The 20688-nt window shown below is 43.4% G+C and overlaps 2 protein-coding genes and 1 long non-coding RNA gene across 3 annotated transcripts in view; all 3 read right to left on the reverse strand.

Moving 5' to 3' along the window:
* Positions 1–292: 292 nt before the first annotated feature.
* LOC307200001 (uncharacterized protein) lies at positions 293–11334 on the reverse strand. Its single transcript, XM_079948248.1, has 3 exons — positions 11222–11334; positions 8995–9139; positions 293–1459 (listed from the first exon to the last, which is right to left on the reverse strand). Exons 1-3 carry the CDS (start codon positions 11249–11251, stop codon positions 1161–1163), a joined length of 474 nt encoding a protein of 157 aa, XP_079804374.1. The 5' UTR covers positions 11252–11334; the 3' UTR covers positions 293–1160.
* Positions 11335–13237: 1903 nt separating this feature from the next.
* LARS2 (leucyl-tRNA synthetase 2, mitochondrial) overlaps positions 13238–20688 on the reverse strand; it is a 65002-nt gene continuing 57551 nt past the window's right edge. Inside the window, exons 20-21 of the mRNA XM_079947213.1 lie at positions 17441–17568; positions 13238–13927 (exon numbers count right to left, since the gene is read on the reverse strand). Coding sequence (XP_079803339.1) covers positions 13748–13927; positions 17441–17568 — 308 coding nt within the window. The 3' untranslated portion in view covers positions 13238–13747. The remainder of the gene's footprint in view (positions 13928–17440; positions 17569–20688) is intronic.
* On the reverse strand, positions 18408–19406 carry LOC307199580. The gene is made up of 2 exons (XR_013832080.1): positions 19292–19406; positions 18408–19240 (listed from the first exon to the last, which is right to left on the reverse strand). It is a non-coding gene; the product is annotated as an uncharacterized lncRNA (long non-coding RNA).

The raw sequence follows: 20688 nt of genomic DNA on the forward strand, positions 1-20688 counted from the left end.
GCAACCAAAGATCAAAATAACATTGATTTGACCTGGAAAGCAAATTACAAACAAGCTTTCTTAGTTCAATGTGATAGAGGAGGGGTGGGGCTGAGATCCTGACCGCTTAGGGGCCTCCACAGGGTTTAATCCGGCACTGATCCAAGCTGAGGTCTAACACCAACATGGGTCAAAACAAAAATAAAAAAATTCCTTCCAGTAGCACCTTAAAGACCAACTACCGGTAAGTTAGTTCTTGGTATGAGCTTTCGTGTGCTTGCACACTTCTTCAGATACACCAACATGGGTGTTAGAGCAGACACAGCACCTCAGCTCTGCTTCCCTTTTACACTCTGCTTGCTGATTGCAGCATCTGGGCTTGATGAGGCCTGTGACCCTCACCTGTCCCAAACCTAATCCAGCAGAGGAATCACACACCTCCTCCCAGATTTAGTGAGCCTCACCTGGTCAGCTAGGAAGCTGGGCTTGGCTGTGTGATAGGAATTTTGAAGTCTTAGATATACGGTAATGTTCATAAGTGTACCAACCAAGCACATACATAGATCAGCACAGAAAGACTGACCTGGAACCATTTTTGATTCCCAAACTGAGCAAATGTTTTCTCTGCAAGGTCAAAGTGGGAAACCTCCCCATTGTCTCTTTCCTCACAAATCCAGTCTTAAGGGCACATTTAAGATATGAATAGGGTGTGAGCCTGTGACCTGGCCCAGGAACTAAGTATTTATCATTACAAAAGACTGGCCAGGCTACCCAGGGAATCCAATCAAGTAACCTGCCAGACAGGAGAAAAACAACATTCAAATTTCTGTTTTAGACTGCCTTTTTTCTGATGTAGGTGTGATGTATCTGAGGGGTGGTCTTAGGTTACACCCCTTCTGTGATGTATGTATGATATTTCTGGGGGTGGTCTTGATCTACAAGGTGGCAATTTCAAAAGTCTTTATAAAGCCTTGCGCGACATTTTTCTGGTTTCCTCCTCTCTTCTGCGGGTGAGGGGAGCACCCTGTTGCAACAGATCAATAAAGATCAAGCTTACTAGCTGCTTTGCTTCTTAATATTCTCTGGTTGGCCTCTGTTATTTTCTCCTACCAATAGGGAACCTATGTAAGGACTCTATATGGGTTCTTGGATGCCCCATAAGGGAAAAGGGCAATTTTTGTTTACAACAGCTGCCTCAGCCTCCTGGACTGCCCCTCTCGCTGCTCCCTGTGCCTCAGAGCCCACTGTGTTTGTGGAGACAGGGGTCCCTCTGGCTCTGGTGATGGGTCCTGCTGCTCTGGTTCTTGTGAACTGACCCCCATTCCCTTGCCATTCTCCATTATCCAGTGAATACTTCCTTCCCTGTCCCCTGCTTGCCCTGGTGTGTCCCAGTCCCAGCTACACCCCTCACTGGGATCCTCTTCCTCATCTTCTTCCTCCCCATCGTCCTGCCAGTTCATAACAATAATGCACTCCCAACCTATATAAAAACATAATAAAACAACAACAACAACAATTTCATTATTTATACTCCACCCATCTGGCTGGTTTTCCCCAGCCACTCTGGGTGGCTCCCAACAGAATTAATGATAATAATAATAATAATAATAATAATAATAATAATAATAATAATAAAGCAATAAAACATCAGACATTAAAAGCTTCCCTAAACATGGCTGCCTTCAGATCATAGCAGTCAACTTTTCCCTTTTTTTAAGGGTAATTCCCTTATTCCGAATAGGATTCCTCACAAGAAAAGGAAAAAGTTGATAGCTATGCTTCAGATGTCTTCTAAAAGTCAGGTAGTTTTTTATTTCCTTGACATCTGATGGGGGGGCATTCCACAGGGCATGTGCCACCACTGATAAGGCCCTCTGCCTGGTTCCCTGTCACCTCACGATTTGCAGGGAGGAAACCACCAAAAGGCCCTCGGCGCTAGACCTCAGTGTCCGAGCTGAACGATGGGGGGTGGAGGCACACCTTCAGGTATACCTGGCCAAGGCCTTTTAGGGCTTTAAAGGCCAGTACCAACACTTTGAATTGTGCTCAGAAACGTACTGGGAGTCAATGTAGGTCTTTCAGGACTGGTGTTATGTGGTTTTGGCCACTCCCAGTTACCAGTCTAGCCACCGCATTCTGGATTAATTGTAGTTTCTGGGTCACCTTAAAAAAAACACCCTTCCATACCTTCCAACATTTCACCAATCAAAATAGGGACCCCCTAAGGAAGAGTGGGACATTCTGGGATCAAATTAGAAACCAGGATGGCTTCTGTAAATCCGGGACTGTCCTTGGAAAAGGGTCTGTGGTGAGGTGTATCCACTGCTACAATAGCGATTATTTCTAAATTGAAAGCTATGCATATAAAGCAGCACATGTGGATGTTATGCAAATATCTATCCTCTTATTTATGATACATTCTCTCTCTCTCCCCCCCCCCATCCGTATCTCTCTCTCTTTCTCCAGTGCATTAAGTGGCCACCTTAGACACTGACACTATAGAAACTGTGCCAATTCTCTCACTCATTAAACAGCTTTAAGGCCTTGTTCCCATGGCTCCAGTCACTGGGCGGATTACTCCTTGAGCAATTTCTAGACTAGTTTTCACCTGTTTATTTGGGCATAAAAGGATTCTCTGCCACACTCCTCTGATTGCAAAGTAAACTCATTTGCAGCTGCAGCGCTGTCAATCTTTGCAGGTAGATTGCAATTAGGAGTTCAAATGAGGTAGAACCAGGGGAGTCTCAAAAATTCACAAGAATAAATTAAACTCCAAGCACTTGTCCAAACAACTGCTGTTTAATTTGGAATCATCATATTGAGAATTATTTTCATATGAGCCACATAAAAAGTCTACCTTGGAACAAGGCTTTTTTAACACCTCAATTCTTAATTGTAGATGAGGAAAATTTAATTTTTTACTTCTTGGAAGGGTGATGCTCATTGCAAAATGTTCTCAATGACAATGTTCTTTAAAAAAAAAACTGTGATTTTGCCTATTCCAAATAAAAGGGCTATATTTAGACGTTTTCCATTATAATCTGCTAGTTTTCTCCAGGGTTTAATCACACCCGAAGTGCAAAATAAAAGAGCCAGTGTTGTGTAATGATTAGAGTATTGGACTATGACCTTGGGAGGCAAGGATTCAGACCCCAACTCAGACATGAAGCTCATCTTGAGCCAATCACCATCGCTCAGCCTAACCTAACCTCAAAGGGTTATTGTGAGGATAAAATGCAGACCCTCCAAGTGTCCCTATTTTCCAGGGACTGATAGATTTTTAGAAGCTGTCCGGGTTCTGATTTAATTCTGGAATGTCCTGCTTTTGCTTAGGATGTTCCTATTTTCATCAAAACAATGTCGGTGGGTATGGTAGGATGTCCCTACTTTCATTGAATAAATGTTGGAGGGAGTTATGCAACCCCCGAGCCAAGGAGATAAATAACTACATAACTTTTAGAAGACATCTGAAGGCATGTTTTACTACGTTTTTATATATGCTGCAAGCTGCCCAGAGTGGCTGGGGCAACCCAGTCAGATGGACAGGGTATTATTATTATTAAATAGGACATCCCTGTTTTCATTGGAGAAATGTTGAAAGGTATGAAAATGGGGAGGGGTAGAACCATGTACACCACCTTAAGCTCCTTGGAGGAAAAGGTGGTATATAAATAAATGTAGTAAGTGAATAAAAATATTCCTTGTTAAGACAGGAATGCAGATGCTGATTGATGAGCCCAGTCGAGGTCCCTTAACAGTAGAAATGTTTCTGATTTGTCGCCCCTAAAGTAGCTTGGTGCGGTATATAAATAAAACCAAAGTCAGTTGTTGACCACAGGATTGTTTAGTCGTTTAGTCGTGTCTTCGTGACCCCATGGACCAGAGCACGCCAGGCACTCCTGTCTTCCACTGCCTCCCGCAGTTTGGTCAAACTCATGCTGGTAGCTTCAAGAACACTATCCAACCATCTTGTCCTCTGTCGTCTCCTTCTCCTTGTGCCCTCATTCTTTCCCAACATCAGGGTCTTTTCCAGGGAGTCTTCTCTTCTCATGAGGTGGCCAAAGTATTGGAGCCTCAGCTTCAGGATCTGTCCTTCCAGTGAGCACTCAGGGCTGATTTCCTTCAGAATGGAGAGGTTTGATCTTCTTGCAGTCTATGGGACTCTCAAGAGTCTCCTCCAGCACCATAATTCAAAAGCATCAATTCTTCGGCCATCAGCCTTCTTTATGGTCCAGCTCTCACTTCCATACATCACTACAGGGAAAACCATAGCTTTAACTATATGGACCTTTGTCGGCAAGGTGATGTCTCTGCTTTTTAAGATGCTGTCTAGGTTTGTCATTGCTTTTCTCCCAAGAAGCAGGTGTCTTTTAATTTTGTGACTGCTGTCACCATCTGCAGTGATCATGGAGTAAAATCTCTCACTGCCTCCATTTCGTCCCCTTCTATTTGCCAGGAGGTTATGGGACCAGTGGCCATGATCTTAGTTTTTTTGATGTGAGCTTCATGACCACAGGATTACAGTCTATTAAAGCATAGGAAATTTCCTTGTATCAAGTCAGGCTAGAAGTTAATCTAGCCAAATAATGCCTTTTCTGAATGCCTGCAGCTCTTCAGGGACTTTGGTAGAGGTCAAACATCTCCACCACCTCAGCCTTTCATTGGAGATACCAGAGATTGAACCTGCAGCTAAAGCAACGTGCTCTACCAGTGAGTCACAAGTCTTCCCTTTACAGTCTGCTTTGGGCATAAAGCACAAGGAAAAGAAAAAAATGGAAATGGATTGCGGAAGGCAATCAGCCTGAAAGCTCTTCAGCAGAAAGATAAGTTTAGCCAGCTACTACTAACAGAGCTTTGAGTGTTTTTAGTTTTTGTCTGTTTCAGTATGCTTCTTCTTATGCTAACAGTGACATCAGTAAAGTTTCTCCCACTTTCCATGTGTAGCATTTGTATTTAGAGATTTAACATGGATGCTATAAGAAACACTGTTTAAAAAGAAGGCACACTGACAAATTGTTTGGTTTTGTATATATATAAATGGTCTTTATTTCATTTTTAGAACCTTCCTTATAATGAGTACTTGTAAGTTTTTTTACAAGCGGTGGTGGCATTGGTTTTAGATTGCACCCAGAGAAGGAACTTCTCTATTTCTGAAACATGTTGGGCTTTCAGTAACTCAGGTACCTATTTCTCCCTTGCTTGTTGTTTCCTCTCAGAGCTGCAATTTCTGAGGCTGTCATCGCCACTAAAGGAGCAAATTCCGATGGTTTGAATTCAGCCAGTCGGACCACTAGCTCACCATGAGACTCTTGGTATCAGTCAAGGGTTTGAGCCCGTTGGGCAAAAGATTCCTGTGGTCCCTTCCAACTCCACAATTCCATGATTCTAATTCCTTTTTTTCCCTTTTCTTAATATTTATTTATACAACAAGAAAAAAAAACCACAAAAAAACACAAATATCAAATTACACACAAATTGCAAAAATAACCATAGACACATAATTTTCTTGGCAAACAATAAAACATCTATTGGTCTTAACACTAAAGACCCAACTTCCCGTCTATTCCATATTTAAAATTCATATTACTTATTGCCAATACACATTTTTTTCATAATTATACTTATTCTCAATAAATCTAATTTCTTCTATCTACCTAGCAACTATTACTGAAGTTCCTCGAATGCGGCAACAGAATTTAAACTACTGTCAGGGGTTCAGGAGCAGAGACACAGGGGAGAGAGGAAACGGAGAGCGAAGGGGAAGAATCTGAAGGCAGCGTAGGGGAGTATGACAGTGGCCCGAGAGATTCCATGAGCTTCTCCAGCGATTCAGAAGATTCCCAGAGGGGGGCGCCGATGGCCAGGGCAAGGGGGGTCCCAGGGGGGACACACCAGAAGCAAGGGGCCAGCAAGGACTCCCAAAGCAGCAGCGGGAGATCAGGACCAGTTCCCCCACCAGAGCGGAGTGGGGGGGAAGAGTCCCATGAATCAGGGCCAGCGTCTCCTCCAGTAGGGAGAGCTGGCCACGCCTCCATCGCAGAGTGAGGGAACGGAGGGGAAGTCAGGTCCAGCTAGCCCCCCCCGAGGGGGGAAGCAGTGACAGGAGCAGTGTAACGGTCAGGAGAAAGGTTGCTGGCTGGGCGCGCGCGCCAAGTTCAAATGTACAGGTGCGCGGGACAGCAGGAAGCACGGATTGGTAGCCAGGTCCTAAAGCACGCCGGAGGCAGGGGGAAGAATCCGGGGACTCAGCATCAGAAGAGTCCAGAAAGGGCAACACCCCAGCGGACAGGCGGACCCAGAGGAGGAAAGAGCAGAGAAGGAGGTGGAGCAAGGCTAGAGTCTTAAACTGGTGTCTGGGGGGAGGAGATTCAGACGGAGCTTCAGCGGTCTAGAGTTTGAGACGTAGTGCTGCGCGCCGCGGCTTTGAAATCGAAACTGAACTTCAATAAAGACTTTTGTATATAACCATGGACTGGCGTTGGTCCTCTGTGAGCTGGGACCTTGGGCAGCACTGACAACTACTATATTTATTTTTCAGATATTCTTTGAAAACCTCCCATTTAGAAACAAATTCCTGTTTTGATTTATTCTTTATTTTTTTCTGATAAACCATCTAATTCGGCATATTCTGTCAGCTTTTGGATCCAATCTTGTATAGAGGGGATTTCATTACTCTTCCATTTTGCTGCGATCAAAACTCTTGCTGCCGCCATTGCATATAAAAAGATACCCTTCCTCTTTTGTGGAATATCCAAATCTGTTATTCCCAGGAGGTAGGCCTCTGGTTTTTTATTGAAAGAGATCTTTAGCATTTTTTGCAGTTCTGCATGTATACTCTCCCAGAATACCTGTATTTTCCTACATATCCACCACATATGGTAGAATGTTCCCGAGTCTCCGCATCTCCAACAATTACTTGACACATTTTTATACATTTTTGAAAGTTTCCATGATGTTAGATACCATGATGTTAGATGATCTTTGAGTGGTCCACATGGGTAACAAGGACCAGCAGTCTCATTTAGCTGAAAAACTGGGACCTTAGACATGCAATCCATCATCACTCTCACTGTTTACCCAGTTGTATAAACTGTGGATGGTAGCATTCCTAGCAGGGAAACCGTGTATTGAACACTAAGCAACAAGCTGCTTCAGCTTTTGAGACTTGCCCTGTATCATCTTTCTGCTTCTCCATGGGCTCGTTCCAACTTTCCGCCAACAATAGCAGCTGGATCAATTGGGCTCTCACTTAACAGCCCTATCACTTCATTAGGGCAGATCCTTTCCCTCCACCAATCCCAGTTTGTACTTGCTGAACTTGACATCCGTGGCATTCAGGGAAATGCCAATTATTAGAATAGATCTGAGGGAGAGAATTAAGCTAAACATTTCCCAGAATTACGTTGTTTTGGAAAATCGTGCCAATTCCATTCCGTGCTGTCTACATTTTGTAAATAACATACTGCCGTGATTTCTGTGTTGCAACAGTCCTTGGCTGAAAGGACTGTCAGGCAACATTGTCATCCTGTTGTTAATTCAACTTAACACAGTCGGCATGGACTTGAGAGACATTGTTAATACATTGGGGGCCTGGGAAGATTTGTGCCGATCAGTTGTTGATAACACGCCTCCCACACAAAGGATATTTTTAGAGCTAATGTTTTCCTTGATATTTTCACACAACTCCCATAGGTCTCCACACACAAAAATCACAATCCCCTAGAAAATTAGTTATTTAAATGGAGCATGGACAAAATTTCCTGGTAGATTCTGCTAATTATTTTTGTAGAAAGTTTTGAACCCTTTGCTGAGACCAGTGATGCCCTTTCGGGACACTGTAACATTTTTGGCTGCGTTGTTCCCTCTACTTCTGATATTCAAGATTTGGGTGTTGTTGCTTACATGGTCAGAATGGTATCACCCATGGACCAAGAGCAATAGGCTTGGGAGAATCCCTAAAACTGTTTTTTTAAAAATCAGTGGGAACTTTAACAGCTCAAATGATAACTGAACATGCTCAAATGGCCATAGAATACTGAAAGGAGGAAAAGGGACAGACTGATTTCAGGAGTGGCTGAAATCCTGAACTCTCCACATTGAAGAAATTTGTTGCAGGATCCACTTCTAAAATATAATTTCTATTGATGGCCACTTGTCTTTCCTTAACCACAAACTAACATGTCTTTCTCACTCACCTGGTACATTATTGCTAATACTAGTTGTTGGGGCTTTAAAAAAAAAGTTGAATAAAATTATTTTTATTTCATAAGCTACTATAGTAGGAAGTAGGCCTTGAAGATTCTGGATTTTTAAAAAATAAGTTTTTAAAAATACTTTATATTTTGAGATCTGACAGATTTTCCCACAAATCAGGTTTAACAACAGCCCTTCAAGGGATGGAGCATGAGACTCTTAATCTCAGGATTGTGGGTTTGAGTCCCATGTTGGATGAAAGATTCTTGCAATGCAGGAGTTTGGACTGGATTATCTTTGCGGTTCCTTCCAACTCTACAACTCTGGGCGTCTGTGATCTCCTTAATTTAAAACTGAATGCAGTACAGTCGTACCTTGGAAGTCAAACAGAATCCGTTCCAGAAATCCGTTTGGCTTCTAAAATGTTTGGAAACCAAAGCGCGGCTTCCGATTGGCTGCAGGAAGCTCCTGCAGCCAATCGGAAGCCCCGTTGGATGTTTGGCTTCCAAAAATAGTTTGTAAACCGGAACAGACACTTCTGGGTTTGCTGCGTTTGGGAGCCAAAACGTTCGAGAACTAAGCTGTTTGAAAACCAAGGTACGACTGTACTCACTTATGTCCAAGAAAGTGCACTTAAAATTGCAGCCGTAGTATTCTGTAGCACTTTTCCTGATTGTTCAGAGCATTATTTACCAAAATCATATCTGACGTGTTCACACCCTAATAAGGCCATCCAGCATGTTGGCTGTTGATGTGTAGGCGGAAATGGTGATTGCCTGTCTCTCCCATCATTCTACTAACCATTACATTTGACCAGCTTACCTTGTACGTATTGCATTATTGTCTTTTCACACATGGCTCTCTCTTTAGGATACTGGTGGTAGCTGCTTGAAAAGCGAGGAGTACACCCAGTCATTGCCAAGCCAGCTTTTGCTCCTTTTTGGGCACCCTTGCTTCTGCCTGCATCCTACAAGAACACAAGAACAGCTTACTGCAGCCTTTCTCAACCTGTGGGTCCCCAGATGTTGTTGAACTACAACTCCCATCACCCCTAGCTTGCAAGGCCAGAGCTCAGGGATGATGGGAGTTGTAGTCCAACAACATCTGGGGACCCACAGGTTGAGAACCACTGACCTACTGGATCAGGCCAGTGGTCCATCTAGTCTAGCATCCTGTTCTCACAGTGGCCAATGAGATGCTTGTGGGAAACCAGGTATACTAGGAGGCTTCTATCTACCATATTTTTCGCTCCATAAGGCGCACTGGACCACAAGGCGCACCTAGTTTTTAGGGGGGGAAATCAATAAAAAAAATCCTCACCGACCCCTCTCGCTCTCCACGCTTCGGCGAAAGCAACGCTTAGCCTCTGGAGCACAGAGGGAGCGCTCCCTCTGCGCTTTGGAGGCTTCAAGTTGATATCACTGAAGCCAAGGAGCCTGCATTCGCTCCATAGGATGCACACACATTTCCCCTTAATTTTTGGAGGGGAAATAGTGCGTCCTATAGAGCAAAAAAATACGGTATATGGACCCTAGGTTGGTCTAGGAATGTTGAACTGGCCAATGATAATTCCTCTTTCCAGAGAGCGTGTTTTATCTTCCATGCATTTGGAGCCTGAAGTCCAGGATATTGAGCCCCTCCCCCAATCCCTCTTCCTTGTCCGTGCTGCAAACAACATAAATGCACCAAGGCAATTTTGTGAACTTTCAGCCCTCTCTAATCAAGCATGCTGCTTACGAGGCAAGTCCAAGCCCCGGAACAATACAGCATGCGAGAAATTCTGGAACTTTCAGCAAAGCACTGCCAAAGTGACACATTTTCCAAGTTTATTTCGATTACTGAAAAAGGTTTTGCAAAAAGGAAAAAAGGACCGGGTTTAGGGAAATGTCCTACAGTGGAAAGCAAACTCTTATTTGGCCCCAACAACCATCTCCAACATTTCTCCTTTTGTGGAGAAATGGCAGAGGAGGAAGCTTCCTAAGGGAATTCGTTTTTACAAGGCTATTTGCTACGGTTACTAAAAAGAAATTAACTTTTCAAATAGCTTGTGTGTTGTTGTTTTCACTCCAAGTTGGAGACAGAGAAAGCAAAGCATGTTGTCTAGCGTTCCCCTCTCCTCCCCTGCAATGGTGAACAAGATGTTAGATTACACACAAGGGGAAGTATTTTCTGATGGGGGAAAACTGGTTGTGCGAATAGAGGCCCAAACAACTGTGCACATGGATAAGCTCAGGGTGGAGGGAGTTATTGTTATTTTAGCTAGCACCATTAAGAATTTATGGCTTCTGAAGCATAGGAATTATCTTTTTAGGCCAGATCTAAATTCAATTCTCATTCTAAGGACCAGTAACAAATCTGCAGGGTGAAAAAGTCATCAAATATATAGCAGTCAATATCAACCAATGTTGTTGACGATTCTTTCTCCATAGCACAAAGAGCCAGTCCTTTCCCCATCTCCAATAATATAACCCCCAACAGGGGAAAAAGGCATAGAAGAATGGGGTTTATAATTAACTTTCAGGAATTTTGGCACTTTATTCATACTGCATATTTTGATATTTATTTCTATTGTTTTTATATTGTAGCCTGCAATGAGCCTTTGCAATGGGGGATATAAAACACTTAAAAATGATCCTCTAATTTACTTCTAAATAGTGTAAAGGGCAGAGTCTTGTTTCATTTCTCTCTATATAATTCTGATTGCACACTTGATTCAACACTTGGATGGCTGACAGCTTAAGATCCTTTTTCCTTCCCCACCTGAACAGTGAAGATATTTTGTTAAATCACCACTGTTCAAGAGTGTATATGAATCAAAAGGTTAAGACTGGCTTATTATTTTATAACAATTATGCCTGATAGCTAATGGAGTTTTTGTATGCAAATGCATACAGTGAAAAAACACATTATTTAAATTCCAGCTAAAATTAGGGTGGCAAATTATGCATCGTCAAAAAAGAAGGCTAAAAGGGGAGATTTGCATAACATCTGCATATGTTGACTGGTATGGATATAGATTTAGAATTATGAAACTGTAAACAGAGCTCACCAAAAGTGAGGAAGACTGCAGCTGGCTCATTCTGTTGTCCAGCTGGAAACTGGTCTCTCTTGCCCTTCGTCCTTATGGTTCCTTATCTTTAAGCCAGGCAGAAAGGCTGAACAGTCCTTCAAGTAGAAGACTGTGCTCTGATGTAGAATATATGGCCACACTAGATGAAACAAGGTATACTCTCCATAACAGGCACAACCTGTGCTTATGGTCTCCTTTTCAACATTGACTCAGCTTTGACACCAGAGACTTTTGGATCAGATTTTTGAATGCCCAAGTCGACAGGACTACCGTATTTTTCGCTCTATAAGACGCACCCGACCATAAGACACACCTAAGAAAACAAATATTCTGAATCTGAGGCCCCTCCCCATTTGAGCGCTCCTGAGCCTTGCCAGGGGCTGCCGCCGCCGCCGCTGCTGCTTCCAGCACGTCAAGGGGCTTGCGAGGAATAGAGCCGGGCACTGGCTTAGGGGGCAGCTGGGCTCTCAGGAAGGCTCGAGAGAAGCCTAAGGCAGCTGGGGAAAAGAAGAGGAAGAGGGAGGAGGAGGGAGGATCAGGCTAAGGAGCCGCCGGTCCATCCGCCCCTTTGGGGAAGCTGAATCTGCTGGCCGCCTAGCAGCGTGGTCCCTGCTGGGGGGATCGAAGGAGGCAGGTGAGACGAAGCGACACTCTTCAGCGAAGCGGGAGGAGGAAAGGAAGGGAGCCCTTACAGAGCCCCTTACTTTCCTCCTCCCACTTCGCTGAGGAGGCGCTGCTCTGCTGAACCCAGCAGAGCAAGAGGGAGAGCTGCGCGGCACCTCTTGGTCTGCTGGCTTCCCAGCGAAGCAGGATGAGGGACGGAAGGGCTCTGTAAGGGCTCCCTTCCGTCCCTCCTCCTGCTTCGCTGGGAAGCCAGCACAACAAAAGGCGCTGCGCAGCTCTCGCTCTCGCTCTGCTGGCTTCAGCGATAGCTGCGCAGCCTGCATTCGCTCCATAAAACGCACACATTTCCCCTTACTTTTTAGGAGGAAAAAAGTGCGTCTTATGGAGCGAAAAATACAGTAAGCCAATCTTCATTAAAATGAAAATGTCAATAAACCAAAGATAATTCTTTGAGAGCCATGCTCAAGACGGAATTGGACCAGAGATTTCGAAGGCTGAGGTAACTCCTGACAATAATACAAAATGCAAAAAGGTTATTTACACATGCTCAGGTCGGTAAATATATTGAAGTTTGTGGCACGACAGCGGCCAGGCAATGTTTGGCTACACACTAGGCTGTGTTTCCTGGAGCTTCTGAAATGCTGTTCAAGGTAGACAGCTGTTTAAATTCAGCCACTGTGAGAATCTGGTTTTGATAGCTCTAATTGCCACCCGCCACCACAAGAAACAATATCTACTTGTAGTGTTTGCCCTTTAGAGTTCCATGGATTAAAGGCTTAGAAATATTGGCCATACATTATTGGGTTGATTTCCAAATTGTCAAGACAGAGAGCTGACTTGTGACTCGTGGTTTGCCAATAAGATTGTACACTAAGCTCTGTGAACTGAGATGGCAAAGAAGTGAAACCAGGAAACCTGTTCCTTTTTGTTACAGAAATTTCCAATATCTAGAACAACGGACTTACTGTACTAAACCAAGTGGCTGAACTGGTTCAAGAGAACAGCTATACATGCTATGGAAGTACATCACTGACTCTCCATATCTGAAAGGCACCGCGTTTTTTATTTCCACTTTTTAAAGTGCACAGACAAGATAACAACTTCCATTCTAGCCAAACATCTAAATCTGTGTGAGAATCAGAGCTGAACAAAAGACCAAAACCGGCATGTATGGATATCCCTTGGCAAGACTGCAATACTTGGACTTGATCTATTACCAGCATGCTGTTTTGAAATATGGAGACAATAATTTAAACAGAGGAGTTGTGGGGGTTTTTTTTGCCTAGAATTAATTTTCATTAGCTTGTTTTATGCTAGTGAACTCTGTGGGAATTGGTGGAAAATATAGCAAAGATGTACTCGAATAAACAATAAAGTAGAAAACACATTTTATTATGAATGCTGAGACTGATTAACCAAGCTGAATGGTTATCACTAGGATCAGTGAAAGAGATGATGGATTACAGCAGTGTACATTACTTTCAGTAACAATACACTGAAAATATATTTCATTATTATTATTATTAAAAGAACACCCCCTCCCCCTTCCCCTTCTGCACAGGGAAACAAGAGTAAGAAGGATGCATTTTACTGCATTACAGCTTATCCCTTCACCAAATACTCACAGCAACACTTTCGCTCGTATTTAGCAACAGTGATAAAAACGAAAGCCAGCTTTTGTACATGATTTCCAAAGAAATATTTGCAGAAGTGCTCGTGTTCACTGATTATATACAAGTTAGCTTTTGCTTCTTTATCACTCAGCGCTTTAATTTTTCTGCCCTCTGCAGCATCTTGGTTGGAGAATATGGTCGAGTTCCTTTTTCCCCCACTTGAATGGAAAGTGATAAACAGGCCGTTTTAAGAAAATACGGCTACCAGCTATTCCTGGATAAGGAAGTTGACAAGCGCAGTTCTAGGAGACAATATGAACTTTTTAATGGTGCGTCCTTGGAGATATTCAGTCCCCAGCTTACTTTGAACAACCAGTTCACGAACTACTTCTGCGTCTCGGGATACTTGTTGAGGTACACCAACTTTTCCACAGGGTTTGTTGTTGATCTGGAAAGGGGAAAAGGAGACAGAGATGAGAACTAAAAGGAGATGTCTACAAATGGGCCCTCAGGTTTCTTGTCCATTTACCACTATCCGCTAGATAAATAATTCAGGTATTATTTAGAACTTTCAATCCAATCATTAGACTTCTGTTACCTTGCGTCAGTCTGCCTTTTTGTTACTGTATGCTATCACATGTATAAAGGTAAAGGGGCCCCTGACCATTAGGTCCAGTCGTGACCGACTCTGGGGTTGCGGCGCTCATCTCGCTTTATTGGCCGAGGGAGCCGGCGTACAGCTTCCAGGTCATGTGGCCAGCATGACTAAGCTGCTTCTGGCAAACCAGAGCAGCGCACGGAAACACCATTTACCTTCCCGCCGGAGTGGTACTTATTTATCTACTTGTACTGGCGTGCTTTCAAAATGCTAGGTTGGCAGGAGCAGGGACCGAACAATGCGAGCTCACCCCGTCGCGGGGATTCGAACCGCCGACCTTCTGATCAGCAAGTCACATGTATAGCCCTGGGCTAATTTAGCCAATCCAGTTGGGTCTGGTTTTAAGAATAAGTAATGCGTAAAAGGTCAGTCTTATAGAATAAATGAATCATAGAACAGAATCACAGAGTTGGGCGGCACCATGAGGGTCATCTAGTCCAACTCTCTGCAATACAGGAATCTTTTGAACAATATGGGGCTTGAATCTACGACCCTCAGATTATAGAACTCTCCCGAATGAACTATATTAGTAGTAATGAGAAGCCAGCTTGGTTCACATGCCTCATTAGAATAACTATGGCTTCATATGAAGGAGTAGCATGCTAGTGCATGCAGATGAAATTATGTGGGCTACACTCCTCCCGCAGTTCTGCTGCAAAACAAACCATGGTTTGGGTTTGTTGTGTCATGAAAACCTAAGTTTGTGCCTTGTCTCTCTCCAGATAAACCACAAGCAGTAAACCTGCTTGTTTCCTGGAAGTCACAGGATTGGGGAGGAGTGGAGTGTCCACTACAGTGCTGCCTCGCAAGACGAAATTAATCCGTTCCGCGAGTCTCTTCGTCTTGCGGTTTTTTCGTCTTGCGAAGCACGGCTATTAGCGGCTATTAACGGCTTAGCGGCTTTAAGAAAAAGGAAACAAACTCGCAAGAACTCGCAAGACGTTTCGTCTTGCGAAGCAAGCCCATAGGGAAATCCGTCTTGTGGAACGACTCAAAAAAACTGAAAACTCTTTCGTCTTGCGCGTTTTTCGTCTTGCGAGGCATTCGTCTTGCGAGGTACCACTGTATTTCGGCAGTCTGCACTGGAACACTACCTATTTCAATTAAAGTTAACTAGGGTTTAACAATGATTCAATTTGACATAGGAATCAGTCACTAAGTAGACACTGGTTAGTTTTTAAACAAGATCAAACCCCAACTTTTCCTGTTGTACATTATCAATGTATTTTCCAGACAAGTTAAAAGTACCAGCTTCAATACAGACAGGGCCAACCTGAGTGAAGGCGTTATAGGGAAAACAGAAAAGTTCTTAGAAAAAAGATGTTACAGAAAAGTGAGAAGGTTGGACGTGGGGAGATGAAATCTAAATGGCATAAAATCTGTGAACAAGAGTGCGCCCTAGAATACAGGTTGCATCCAATTTTTCAATTCCAGGCTATTAATGTGCCACCAAGGAAGCACCAGTTTTAAAAAAATGCAGTGCCAAATGATATGATGCCCTGCAACTGACGAAACATGGCAATAACGCCTGGCACAACAGAAAATCAGATATTTATTTCATTATGTCTACAGCACAGAAAGCAAGGGAGAAGTGACCTGTTTCATGCTGATCCTTTGACAGTCACAAATGGAACAACAGAGTGTGATATCAACACCGACAGAACTAAAACTGTATGGGTAAGCAGCATGGCATTAGCCCGAGGTATTGACACAAATGTCAAGGTGGGACTTAGAATGTCAGTACACTTGTGCAGCTTTGTAAATGCAAAATCTGGAACAAGATATTATTTCACCTGCTGATCTTGATTTGTATACATGAAACTACCGCCGCAAATGACAACCCAGTGTCTGCCCCACCCCCCGCAAAAATAATGTGCCTCTACATGACCAAGCGGGACGCGGGTGGCGCTGTGCGTTAAACCACAGAGCCTAGGACTTGCCGATCAGAAGGTCAGCGGTTCGAATCCCCGCAACAGGGTGAGCTCCCGTTTCTCAGTCCCTGCTCCTGCCAACCTAGCAGTTCGAAAGCACGTCAAAGTGTGAGTAGTTAAATAGGTACTGCTCCGGCGGGAAGGTAAACAGCGTTTCCGTGCGCTGCTCTGGTTTGCCAGAAGCGGCTTAGTCATGCTGGCCACATGACCCGGAAGCTGTACGCCGGCTCCCTCGGCCGGGCAAGATGAGCACCGCAACCCCAGAGTCAGTCACGACTGGACCTAATGGTCAGGGGTCCCTTTACCTTTACCTATGACCAAGCAGGTCACTTTCCTGCCCCAAACAGTGGCAACAAAGGTGTGCGATGTGAGCAGGTAAACACAGGACCAGGTATCGGAACACAGTATAAGCAGAATCTATGCCTTTTGGGGGGAGGGGGAAACTTGGCTGAGGAATGCCATTTGTAGCAGCAGCTCTGTGTCATGTAGTTCTGCTCTAATTATTTTCATGTCAGACCGTGCTTAGACTTCTCTGTAGGGTTTTATACCAGTGGGGGAACGTCCCAGGCCCAACCAGGTCCTCTTGTTTCCACACAGTCCCTTGGCACGGCCCAACTCCCACCCCATGTCTCTGAATCCCATCCTGGATATGGGCCACTTCTACTCCCGAGGTCACATCAACTAGATCTAGAGCTGCTAAAAGGACGGACTAGAGTGCAGTGGTGTTACACAAACTCTCTGCACACAAACCAAGCTGGAAATAGCTCTCCAGATATGGCTGGGAGAGATTTCTGCCTGGAACCCTGGAGAGCCATTGCCAGTGAGGGCAGGTAATACTAAACCAGGTGGACCAACGTTCTGATTAGGAGTGGCTGACATCAAGGAGGAGTGTTGGTCCTTTGACAGCGACATCACTACTGGTTAACGGTTTGGTGCAGGAACAGGCAAGATTGGGGTGATGTCAGCACACCGGCGGAGCCAATTCTGCACTGGTATTTCCTTGCTACTGCCCAGTCCTCACATGGTCCTAGTAAGTTGCAGAAATCCTGCTGTCAGGGGTGGTTACACGCTGCAGTCCTTCCATGCCAGCTACCCCTGACTCTGTATTAAGGCTGCAAGCTATGACTTTCCAAGTAGAAAACACAAGAGTAATCACTAACTGAACCAACTGGGGAGGCGGGATTGAGATGAGGGCTTCTGTTCATTTGAAACCTACGCTTTTGCCATTGCTGAGTTTATTTCGAAGACAATCTGCTGGGCTTTAACAGCAGCAAAATTAACCTCCCCAACATACAACCTTCCCCCTGATAGGTGATGCAAGAAAATTTACAAATCTTACAATCACAACCAAAGGAAGAGTACATGTTCTTACCAGAACGGAGACTTGCACTATTTCTGGCAGCTGTTCAGACTTTGGGTCCACCGTAGGCCAGGACTGCTGCAATACATCCATGTGCCAGAGATGATGAGTGCAAAGTTTGTTTTGAGCGTGAGACAAGCCTGAAACACAACATCAATGGATTGCTTGTACTTAAAACGAAACGAAATTTGTTTTCGCAGTTTGCTTGCTCCGTTTAAGCACTGCCCAGAGCAGAACCGTTGGGAGTTTGCTTTAGCACAGGACAGCCGACATCCTGTAAGCTGAATGTGTACCAGATTGCGCATCACAAACCAAAGAAAGCAAAATAGCTCTGCTGTCTGAAATTCAAGCAATAGGTTAAGGGAAGATGAGAAAAATTGTCCTATGCTATTCTTAAAGGGCTTTAACAGATGGGACAGGAGATATAATAATAATCATCATCATCATCATCATCATCTTATTAGACTTGTTAGCTGCTTGTCATGTGAAGTTTGTCTCCAGGCGACTTACACCACATTAAAAAACTTATTTATTGAATTTATATATGCCCTATACCAGCAGGTCTCAGTACATTATGGTACATGATACCATAAAAACAGAACAAAACCACCCCCCTATAAGCCACAGCTCACAAGGAACATGACAAATATATCTACTCATTAAAGCTTAATTGAGGCTGCATAACAAATATTTTTGGGAGTGAGCCCCAAACATAATGGGACTGTATTCCGAGGAACTATTTACAGGACTGCGCTGCAAGAGATTGTTATGATAACAAAAGAAAACTATAATACTTTCAAAATATAGTGCATTATCCAGTCAAAGTTAGATACATGCTAATCTTCTGTCCTGCTGAAATGAACTACCTAATGTTAGCTGGCTCATGACCCGTCTGTTGGATAAAAAGCTAGATACACAGCTTTTTGTAAATCACAGAAATGGTTTTGGACACAGAGTCCTTAGCCTGACATAGAATATATTTTTTTTGTGGCAGCCAATTTTATTTTAACCACTTGAATATTTTAAACCACTTTTTTTTGTAACTCAACCAAGGCAGTGTGCAACAAATCAAAACAAAAACTTGATAATATTCATTAGAAACAAGTTCTCTGTGCAGCCACAACACGTGGTCTTCTTTGTGTGGAGTAGTTTTCCAACAATGTACTTAGTCAGGTGGCAAAATTAAGCAGTCTCAATCGCAAGTGCATGCGTGAAACTTTTCAAAGTGTAAAGGAAAGTAATAAGCTGCTTGAACAGTGATTCATTTTTCTTGCTGGCCCTTTCTGGTTAGGACTTTTCCATTTGTAAATGAGCTCAGTTCTTTCCTAGACATCACATGTTAGATGGGAAAGCAGAAAACATGCAATTATAGGCCACTCCTTATTTTTCTGTTCAACTGGGATTTCTCACAACATAACAAACCCTCCATCTCTCACCTTTCTGAAAAAAATAAGAGATCAGTGACATGGCGAATCCAGATATGTAACATTAAAAAACAACAGCCTTACAGGAGGAGAACTCTGGGACAACAGCAACACTGCAGCCTTGAGATTTGTTGATGAGAAATTGCTAACTGAAGGCATACTGTACAAAATTGTGAAATGATGCCACTTAGGAAAGCTAAAACAAAGTAGTTTTCAAAACTTGGAAGTTTCTGTTTATTTAGCTTATTTGCTTTCCTGTGCCAATTCTCACTTTTGGAACCCAAATAGAAGCCATCGTTACCATCCGTAGCTCCAAGGTGAATTGAGTTTTCATTACTTCCTATATTCATAAACATTATAAAAAAGTCACAATCCTATAAAATCAAACCTTGGTTGTTGAACGTAATTATAAAAAAGTCACAATTCTATAAAATCAAACCTTGGTTGTTGAACGTAATCCGTTCCGAAAGACCGTTCAACTTCCGAAACATTCGACAACCGATGAGAGCTTATCGCACCCAAGCGGAAGCTGCGTCAGATGTTCAAGTTCTGAGGAACGTTCGAAAACCGGAACATTTACTTCCGGGTTTTCGGCATTCAGTAAACAAAATGTTCCAAAACAGAGCCGTTCAAGAACCAAGGTTTGACTGTACAGTGGCACCTCGGGTTACATACACTTCAGGTTACAGACTCCACTAACCCAGAAATAGTGCTTCAGGTTAAGAACTTTGCTTTAGGATGAGAACAGAAATCGTGCTCTGTCAGCGTGGCGGCAGCAGGAGGCCCCATTAGCTAAAGTGGTGCTTCAGGTTAAGAACAGTTTCAGGTTAAGAACGGACCTCTGGAACGAATTAAGTACTTAACCTGAGGTACCACTGTACACATGTCTGGGAGTGTTTGAGAGCTTACTTTGAAGTAGATCTGTATAGGAGAGAACTGTTTATGATCCAAAAGCAGTTCCATCTGTTTAAACCAGGGATGGGCAAAATGCAGCCCTCCAGATGTTGTTTCCCCCTCAATCCCAGCCAGTATGACCAATAGTTCAGGGTAATGGGATTTGTAGTGTAACAAGATCTGCAAGGCCACAGATTGTCTATGCTGGCTGAAACCATCAGAAAGAAAGATTTTACAGAATTAGGAATTACTTGTCAAACTGCTTAAAAATATTTTAAAAGTTTCCAGATTCCAAAATCTCCATCCAGATACCTAGATATAGCTGAAACGTTGGGTTCTGTTCCAGGAACTCGATAACTTCACAATGTGAAAGACAATATCAACGACTGAACTCCACAGAATATATTCTTTGAGGGTGGGGGGAATTCAGATAATTAAACTAGTTTTCTGACCAACTTAATCCAAGGCCAAAAATCATATGGAGGGGCTTTTACACCATCTAGAAAGAACAAGAATGACCATCAAACACAGCAAAACAGGATAGTGTGCACAGAAGGAACTTTCTTTATTATTTAGGCAAAGAACGCAAAATATGGTCTGAAGCTCAACATCAAAAAAACGAAGATCATGGCCACTGGTCCCATCACCTTCTGGCAAATAGAAGGGGAAGAAATGGAGGCAGTGAGAGATTTTACTTTCTTGGGCTCCATGATCATGCAGATGGTGACAGCAGCCACGAAATTAAAAGACTCCTGCTTCTTGGGAGAAAAGCAATGATAAACCTAGACAGCATCTTAAAAAGTAGAGACATCACCTTGCCAACAAAGGTCCATATAGTTAAAGCCATGGTTTTCCCAGTAGTGATGTATGGAAGTGAGAGCTGGACCATAAGGAAGGCTGATCGCTGAAGAATTGATGCTTTTGAATTATGGTGCTGGAGGA

The sequence above is a fragment of the Podarcis cretensis genome (assembly GCF_951804945.1).
Source record: "Podarcis cretensis genome assembly, chromosome: 12".
Taxonomy (NCBI): domain Eukaryota; kingdom Metazoa; phylum Chordata; class Lepidosauria; order Squamata; family Lacertidae; genus Podarcis; species Podarcis cretensis.

What these genes read in the sequence shown, in the direction of transcription:
- LOC307200001 (XM_079948248.1), bottom strand. Translation starts at nt 11,251, where the DNA reads ATGAGCCAGCTGCAGTCTTCCTCACTTTTG. An exon ending in TGCAGTCTTCCTCACTTTTG is followed by an intron (nt 9,140 to 11,221) that starts GTGAGCTCTGTT and finishes GTGTTCTTGTAG; the next exon opens with GATGCAGGCAGAAGCAAGGG. An exon ending in AATAATGCAATACGTACAAG is followed by an intron (nt 1,460 to 8,994) that starts GTAAGCTGGTCA and finishes GTTTTTATATAG; the next exon opens with GTTGGGAGTGCATTATTGTT.